Source organism: Teleopsis dalmanni, chromosome 1 (assembly GCF_002237135.1).
Source record: "Teleopsis dalmanni isolate 2A chromosome 1, ASM223713v2, whole genome shotgun sequence".
Taxonomy (NCBI): domain Eukaryota; kingdom Metazoa; phylum Arthropoda; class Insecta; order Diptera; family Diopsidae; genus Teleopsis; species Teleopsis dalmanni.
In genome coordinates, this window is record NC_051846.1 from 157,422,146 (window position 1) to 157,431,720 (window position 9,575).

General features: G+C 30.6%; 1 protein-coding gene across 1 annotated transcript; it reads left to right on the top strand.

The window, feature by feature from the left end:
- The first annotated feature begins 6,399 nt into the window (after window positions 1-6,399).
- On the top strand, window positions 6,400-8,160 carry LOC119666536 (proline-rich protein 36-like). The gene is made up of 3 exons (XM_038075817.1): window positions 6,400-7,140; window positions 7,242-7,914; window positions 7,985-8,160. The coding sequence occupies exons 1-3, from the start codon at window positions 6,400-6,402 to the stop codon at window positions 8,158-8,160; spliced, it is 1,590 nt and encodes a 529-aa protein (XP_037931745.1).
- Window positions 8,161-9,575: the final 1,415 nt, after the last annotated feature.

The window sequence follows — 9,575 nt, forward strand, 5'->3', positions numbered from 1 at the left end:
ATATAAACCAATACATATTTATTGATTAAGTTGCTGTTTTAGCTTCATAAAAAGAAATTGGTTTTCGGTGTAACCGGGTTCAGACGCGATTCGAAGGCTATTTTTAGTTCCGGTTCATTTGAAATTTTGTTAAAAATAAATTTTGTTATTGTTATTATTATGTTCATATTCTTTATAGACGTTTTAGATACTTTTTAAATTTTTTATTATTATTGTTACATATATGCTAAGAAATTATAAACGAACAAAGGACGGTAAAATGTAAATATCAGTATAAAAAAATTGATGTTATGACACATTAAACAAATGTTTTTATTACCCTTAAATAATTATCATTAACACAAAATTCGTGTTGTTAATTAAATGATTCATAATCAACTTATTTGAGGAAAAAATGAATGTATTGCATATCTTTACAATTTCAATTTTTTACATCATTTCATATATAAACAAGTATTTAAAAAACAAGATGTAAAGCTATCTCCGGTTTTTTTAAGCTTTACGGTCTTCCGAAAAATTATTTTGTTAAGATTTACTTATGAAGTTTTTTAATTTATTATAATGTATAAAAAATAAGCTAATACTATGAAATTTCTTTTACATTTATACTTAATTGACCTGAACTAACAAAAGTTCGCATGTAAACGTTCAAGAAGCTCTTCAATTAAGCGATTAAAATTTAATCAATTCGTTAAATTATTTAAAGCTTATTAGAAATTTAATTCAGGAAATAATTAACCAATTGTTAGATACAAATAAGCAGTATTTTGTACTACAAAATAATATATAAATATAAATAACTAACTAAGTTCTGTGAGTTTTTCCTAATGAATTGTTCTCTTGAGCGGACGAAATTGTTAATCGAGTCATTGTCTTCTTGACGGTGCTTATAGCACTATCTACTATGGATAATATATTATCGTAAATAGTACTGATGAAAACTACTTTAAATTCCATTAGTTATATGTGAAAAATAACTAAATAATACTAATATTATATTAGCATTAATATAAAAAAAATATATATCGAAATTTATCAGCAAATAACACATAGGACGTTTGAGATTATAATAAACTATTGTGATTATATTGTTGACTGATGAAATCATTTGTAAATATATCTTTAATAATTTCAATTATTTTGATCAAGAACATTCTATATGAATAGACTGAGAAATTTATAAAAGACTCAATTAAAAACATATGAGCATGTAGGGCTTACATGCTCATATCTATTTGAAATATTAATATACATATTAACGAGTTTAATGAAATCATGAAAAAATTCCAGGTAGACTACCATCAATGGATTTATAGTGATTTGTAGCTTGAATTGACTCCAATGGTATTCTTGTTGAAAGAGACTAAAATATATAATGCTATAAATACAAAGAGAGTTCTTTATTTATTATACTCAGAAAAATTCTTTTTTTATGTCACCCGAAAAACGGAAACCGTATCTCTATCTCTCTTTTTCTAAATAAATTTTCTAACGTCAACACTTTTTAAATCCAATTGGTTCTTGAGATGTAAGTCAGTTGACGCTAAAGATTGAACTGAGCCGAATAATCTAAGTTATTGAAGACACTTTATATCATATCTATTAGAAAAGTTAATATACTAATGACCTTCAGAAGATTTAGAATAGGTTAGGTTAGGTTGTGAAAGCACTTCCACTTGGAGGCCACTTTCCACTTTCCCTTTGTGATGCCTTCAAAGATTATTCCGGAAGAGACGAGGTAAGATTTAGAATATGATTGATATAGTATATTGATAAAAATTGATGGCTATTTACATAAGCAGACATCTGTTTATTGTTTTAGATTAGTTACTTAGAAACTAAACTTATTTTAACTTGAAACTTGTATAACTGAGTATGGTTGAGAAATCATAAAATCTTTAAGAATATGATTTGAGAACTTCTGCAATAAATTTAACCCTTATTAAAATATAAAATAATCTAGTCTACGTAGAAAATACACTTAAAGACAGCAATAAATATTTTTATTTTATAGAAATAAAAACTATAGATTTTTGTTGGAGATAATGACAGCTTATTGATGCTATTATTTCTATTATTAATATTAGAGTTGGTTAATTCATATATGAATATTTCAATTTGTGGTAGAGAGCTATATTTATTGGATTTGGAAACCTTTTTTAAATACAATTATAATTAGTTTGGTTAAATGTTATTATCAAACTGAAGGCCGCAAAGTTAATGACTCACGCGCTTTACATTGACAATAAAATATTTTGTTTATAATTTCAGTCCAAACCAAAACGATTGTGCATATAATTGGAGTGTTTCACTAATTAAACTAATTATTATTACAGAAGTAGTCTTTATTTATTTTTGTATTATTAACGCATTTTTATTATCAAATAATTTTTGAAAGTGAATTTGAAAAAATTTTACTAGTAGTTTTATTTGAATTTTTGCTTTCACTGCATTTGTTGTTTTTCATTTTACTTGTTTTTTATTATTTCTTTTTAAAACTAACCTAACTTTTTATATAAAATTAATTTTTATATATAAAAATTAAGAAAACAACAACCAACAACCAACACTTCGTGGTTATTGTTGGTATTTAATGGATAAACTGTGGTAATACTTGGGCGTATTCAGGTGTAATGAATGCGGTATTTGGTCGCGGTTTGAATTTCAATCGATTCGATTAAATCAATCAAATATTCACATAAGTTAACTATAAAATAATTTGTCACATTTTGATTAGGATTTATTTTAAATTATTTGACTTCATGTTTAGTTTTTTTTTTTGAGAGTTTATCTCTTTATGACATTGTAACAAGTTGAGTCTTTGAATTTTTTGTCGTAGAGTATTTTGATGTTTGGTAACAATTTGCAGATTATACGATACTTTACTTCACATAATGGCTAAGTGGGCCAGATGAGCTTCTGCATTAAAAGTAGTTTAAAAAAAGTGTAATTGAAGTCAATTTAACAATTTAATTACTACTTTAAATAATAAAACAAAATTTTATTGCTCTTAATTTATATGGTTTGGGTTGTTAAAAAAATTGCAACACAATTAACAAAAATTGCAATCAATTAATATGTTTCAAAATAATTTTATAATTTTATATATGTTTCTGAATACGTGAAGTCAAATACATAGCTATTCATTATCTACTATAAATGCAACGGTATTTAGTACTTAGTGATAGAGCTGAAATAATTTTCGTATTCATATTCTGGGTTGTCAAGGATACGTTGTAAATGCTGCGGCCTCCACAAGTCGTGGAGCTTCAGGATAAGAAGTTTAAGTTCCTTAGAATTTCAAAATGTGCCGACATTTTCTACAAATATACATACAAGTTTCATCTATCTATTACTACTGTAGTTAACCTGTCTAAAGATGACTAATCGCTAGTCATATTCAGTTTAATATTTAACTTAGGTTAGGTTAGGTTATACCAGCGATCTCAAGGATTCACTTAGGCCTATAGGGCCATTGTGTTACCGTATAATTAAAAACTCAAGGTTTAGATTCACTTAAAATCTTCGGCAAAGCTTATAATACTTTTCAGGGAGAGGTCTTGCAGTTTTTCAATATCATCAAAAAAGAAAGTCCCTAAACTGATAAGGCGATGCCGCGCATGTGCTGGACAGAAACAAAGCAGATGGGAGGCAATTTCATCGTTCTCTCTATAACTGCGGCAGGTATGATTGAAACGGAGATTTAGACTTCTAGCATAGTTACTTAAAATACAATGACCTGTAAGTAAACCTACTACAAGATTGATATTTATACGAGGCATCTCAATGAGAGAGTTTGATTTCCTTTTATTCAGTGTATTATTTATTGAAGACTAGATTCAAAGAATAAAAAATTAATGGTTACTAATATTTTAGAGTTTACTTTTATTTATTGTATTATATATGGCAATACAAATTCTTTAAAAAGATTATTGGTTTTTTTTTTAAAATTTGGTATCAATAAAATCACGTTTCAAAATACATAAATTGAGATAATTATATAGATAGAATTGCTTCTAGCAAAGTTGACAGTCCTTAATTAATAAATCGTATTTTAATTTTATTCTAAGGAACTACAAATTAATATAAGAACTAAATTAAACAATTTAATTTTCAAATTCTTGCCTCTCATGGGGTTGCGTTCGATATAGTAAAAGCTTTGGATTAGAGATTTGTTTTAACAAACTAGAAAAAATATTGGGAGTTATGAATGCAAATTGATTTTTTACTTCACTCTTATCTGTTTTGTTGGCGCCGTGAATAATCTTGACACCTATATGTTAACAGCAGGGTGGCTAAGATAGAATTGTAATTGTACAAAGCAATTCGATATAATTTATACAATTGTATAGGTTGATTATGACGAGCGCAACAATACCATTAAAAATTTAGTGGATTCCAGTAAGCAGATAAGATGGTGTATCTCCTTCAACATAGCGTTCAAGAAAACAATATTCATTCATCTGTCATTAAAACAAGAGGGACTATCGCCATCGAGTCCAGCCAGATACTGACAGGAACATATAATATTGACTACAATATAAGATCTAAAATGATTGTGTTAATATGCTTCGTCAAGATCAAGTAGATCTGCGCTATCTGTATTGTAGTTACAAAATACTGAAGGAAAAAATAAGTATAGAGTCAAACTTCCATAACTCGAAGTATCATTTTGTAAAGAAAAGGTTCGACTTATGGAGACTTCGAGTTATAAAATATTTTTATTTTTATTTTTTTATTTTTGAAAGAAACTAGAATTTTATTTTTAGATTAATATTTATTGGGGTTTTTGAATAACAAAGAAAGAAATAAAGGACAAACACAAAAATTTATTTTAATTTTATTGAAGTTTGGCTGACCATACAACGCTGTTTCGAGTATTGCCAAGTACTCTTTGGAAATAATCGAATTTTATTTAATTAGTTTATAGTCCGTATATAATTTGTTTGGACTGCAAGTGCCAGGCTTAGAACTCGTGCCTGTCAAATTAGAAGCGATGATTAATCGTGTTTATCCACAAGAAGCCAAGGCTGCACAAACTTTCAATGCTCAAGTTCCACACACAGGTTTTATTGTCACTTATTTTTATTTTAATTAGTGATATTTATTTATTTAAAATCAAATACAGCACAGAAATTATAGTGAAGTAAAATATTCAGCAATTAGGGTTTCAGCAATTCTCAGTAACAGATTTCAATTTATTTGAAGCCTTATAGTGATCATCACTTGTAGTATCATTCGTTTGCAAATAAAAAAATTAAAATTTTGAATGAGTCTTCTACTTTGGTTTGGAAAAAGGGACTTCCCCTATCACCAAAATAAAATTATACTTAGAACAAAAATTTGACTTATAGAATGCGCGTTCACATATTCCAATTGGCACATGTCAATATTTTTATTCGAGTTATGGAGAAATTCGAGTTGTAGAAGTTCGAGGTATGAAAGCAGAATTGTATGTAATTTGTTCTCTAAAACTCTTTTTAATTCGAGTTATAGAAGTTCGAGTTATGGCAGTTTGACTATAGTCAGTTATAGAAGTATCGTCACGAATAAAATAGTTTATATATGTTGATGTTCGAAATTATATTTTAATTTTACAATTAATGAATTTTTTAATCTATTAATAAAAGAGAAAGAATTTGAATTTAAGTCATGAACTTCTAAATTTAGTCTATATATTGTATTACATAACAACATGACAAATCAATAAAAATAAAATTAGATAATAACCATAAAGTCCTAATCTGTAAAAAATTAAAGGCGCTTGTCACTTCAGCCAATACAAATATAGATATCTTCAGACATTACCTACCACAAATTGTTGCCATAAATTATATTCCGACTTTTGCTTTGTTCCCAAAAAGAAAATTCAAGTTGAGTGAGAAGAAGTCAATTGTGCTTGTCCATAAGAGTTTGGACAAGACCACAAAAGTACAAGTGAACTAGGGAACGTGACCTGAATGGGGAACTCAGAAAACGAGTAAACGAAAAAATTCGAGTAGTGCCGATGTCGTTGTTGGGTGAAGTCGATGCGTGTGAAGTTAACTAAAGTGTGTTCAGTCGCTGTCCGGGCACGCAAAAATGCAAATTGTACGAAGACGCACGTTTGAGTTTTGTGCATGCGCGACAGTCATACTGAGTGGATTGTGCAAAATATAAATAAATATATCACAGCTTATAGGAGTACATCAAAAGCCTAAAGAAATTACTTGACATCCGCTTTATAAATACAACAACGAGTAAGGAAGTCCATTTCATTAAAGTGACAGACATCAGAGTGTAAACAATAATTCGTGCGGTTCCAAGTAGTACCAGAGGTTGGATTAACAATATCAATTTTATACGAAATTAAAAGTGCGAAGTAATACGGTGTGTTTTTAGTATTGAAATCTTTTCGTAATGAAAGCGAAAGTTTTTAGTTTAATAATTGTAGTAGCATTGCTACTAGTAAACGGTAGTGAAACGCTAAAAATAAAAAAAATTAATGACAAAAAATCGATAGCAACAATATTCAATACTAAAGAAGAGGATAGATCAACAGTAGATAGCGAAACTGACAAAGAAGTACATAAACGTGGAATATTTCATCATGGTGGACTATTAAGTGCACAAAGTAGTTTCTGGCCAAAGACTTATGCTTCACATTATGGATACAGTTTAAATTTACCAAGTTCTACTTCATTTGCTAATATCGCAGCGCCAAGTTTTGCTACTGCACATGCACCAGCAGTGCTAAAGTATCCAAGTGGTCTGCACTTCAAGTCCTTTGCAGCACCTGCGCTAGCTGGAGTTAGTGGGTTTGGTGCTGTTAACACTCTTGGAGCTATAGGTGCTGTGCCAGCAGCAGCTGTTCCTACACATACTGCCGCACCATACATTTTGCGTCCTGGTGGAGCTGTTGTTTCTTCGTACAATGTTAATTATCCACAGGCGTATCGTAAGCCAGCAGTAATTGTGCAACAAGTGAATCCTGTTGCACATGTACCAGTACAACCAATACAACCAGTGCAACATATACAGCCACTGCAACATATTCAGCCAGTGCAACATATACAGCCAGTGCAACCAGTGCAACATATTCAACCAGTGCAATCAGTGCAACATATACAGCCAGTTCATCATATACAACCAGTTCAACATGTTCTACAGGTACAATCTACTCATATCATAATATATATATATATAAATATATATATATTTATATATATATGTGTTTCGCACATTTTATTTTTTTTTTATAGACAACATTTGTGCAGCCAAATCCAGTAGCTGCACTTCCCACACTGCCAGCACTTCCAGCTGTACCTGCACTGCCATCCATACCTGCACAACCGGCATTACCAGCCATCCCAGCCATTCCAGCAATACCAGCACAACCGGCATTACCAGCTGTACCGGCAGATTTCCCATCGATACCAGCTTTCCCAGCACAGCCGGCCATTCCGTCTTTTCCCTCCCTACCATCAATTCCCGCAATTCCTTCTTTCCCAGCACAACCAGCTGCTTCAGCTTTTCCTGCAATACCCACCTTTCCAACCCAACCTGCTTTTCCAGTGATCCCATCCATACCAACCGTACAAACTTTACCACGTCCACAACGTCCACCAACATTTATTACAATTCCTATACAGCCATCGTTTAGTTTAGTACCAGGTCTTGTGCCTTTACCTGATACACCAGCTGCCACTCCACCAGATACTGGTAGTGCGGAAGCTGCTCCACAAATACCTGTTTCTCCCACAGTACCAGCACCTTTACCATCACCAGTTCCCGAACCAGATATACCTGCCGTACAACCAACAGAACAACCTTGGAAACCAATCTTATATAATCCACCCACTCAGGGCACACCAGTCAATGCCAATCGTCCTTCCATAACTCTGCTGCCACCATATGGTAGTTCACCTGCCGAAGGTTAGTTGAAATGTTTTATTTCGGATAATTGTATCTCAATATACCTTTGTAATATTCCAAATTTTTTTAGGTTACTTGCCACCGTCTGCTCCGTCTGCTCAATTGCAACAAAGCGGTAATGGAATATTTGAGCAATTAAGCGATTCTGAAATAGCGCATATCTTTGCTGAGGCCAACCTTGCTCTACAACAACAGCAGAGTCAACATCATCATCATCATGCTGCTTATCATCATCATAATTATTAAGGAATCGTCATGTCTGGAGAATAATTGGATCATCAGAATAATATGTGTCCATATGATCACTGGACCATATTTATTATGATAAAAAATAATTTACTTTTAGATGTTTAGCTATAAAGTTTTCTTAGGTAATACATTCTGCAATTTATTTATTATAGAGTTTACTTCATACATATAAAAATTTTATTAAATAATAATGATGTATTAAAAGAAATAATAATTTAATTAAATACGAATTTAATCTGAATCACTTCAATAATTTATTTAACTTTATTGATAAAGAAAATTATTAATGAAATCAGTTAAAAACAAGATCGTTCACAAAAATGTTTATCGACGGATCTGAAGTGTTCTCTATTCCTTATAATTCTCTGATTGTTTTTCCTGTCTTATGAGAACGTGTACTTCGTGAAATCATTTTGGTCAACCTCTTGATTGCACATCTTATCATATAATGCATATGCAATGAGTGATTTCATTACTTCGGTGTACAAATAATTTTAGTAAATTGGTATATCCGAAAATTTGGAGTGGCATCAGATATATTATTTAGGCAATGATTAGCAAAGCCAATCGATAAATAAAACTTAAAACGAAAGTATAGGTGGTTTGACCACACTCTACGCAAACCCTACAGTAAAATCGCACATGTTGCTCTAAAATGGAATCTGAGAAGAAATCGCGACCGATCTAACACTACATGGAGAAGGACAATTTTTCAGTGAACTAAGAACAATAGTGCGTGATAGAAAAAGTTCGAAATCTTTTGTGATTAGACTAAGTTCTTGAATTTTTTTTTTATATTATTAAATATGTCCATATTAAAAATAATAGTGATTAGGAAATGCATACAATTTTCTAACATTCAGATATATAACGTGTGTAAGGTAGCAATCACGTAGTAAGGCCGATTCTACACAAGAGTCGAATATTTGTATTTTTATTTTTAATACCCGCTTCAATGATCGCTTGAACCCAATACTGGTTTTCCGATCTCTATACTCTGAATTTGGCAGCTCACTCACAGTTTTTGTTATTTGTCTTCCTGGGTATTCGAATTGATATACCTTCTTATTGTCTTCATTGTTTAGTAAGATTTTATTGGCATTGTGGATAACATATATATTGTATTAAATTTTGAACAGTTTGTTATTGAAACCTATTTCATTAGATACAATCGGTTAATATTTATTAAATAAAAATAATTTTTCAAACTTAAAATTACCTCAACAGGTTATTAAACATTATATTTTATAAAATATTTAAAATCACACCCTCGAAAAGTGTCTCCTGTGTGTAATATTTTCAGAACATAAAATTTAATTATTTCCGCCTTTTTAACTATTTCGTGCATCATTAAAAGGACCATAATTTCGTAGTCATTAATTTTAATAATTGCACTCTTATCCTGTAAATTT

What these genes read in the sequence shown, in the direction of transcription:
- LOC119666536 (XM_038075817.1), top strand. Translation starts at nt 6,400, where the DNA reads ATGAAAGCGAAAGTTTTTAGTTTAATAATTGTAGTAGCATTGCTACTA. An exon ending in ATATACAACCAGTTCAACAT is followed by an intron (nt 7,141 to 7,241) that starts GTTCTACAGGTA and finishes TTTTTTTTATAG; the next exon opens with ACAACATTTGTGCAGCCAAA. An exon ending in TGGTAGTTCACCTGCCGAAG is followed by an intron (nt 7,915 to 7,984) that starts GTTAGTTGAAAT and finishes AAATTTTTTTAG; the next exon opens with GTTACTTGCCACCGTCTGCT.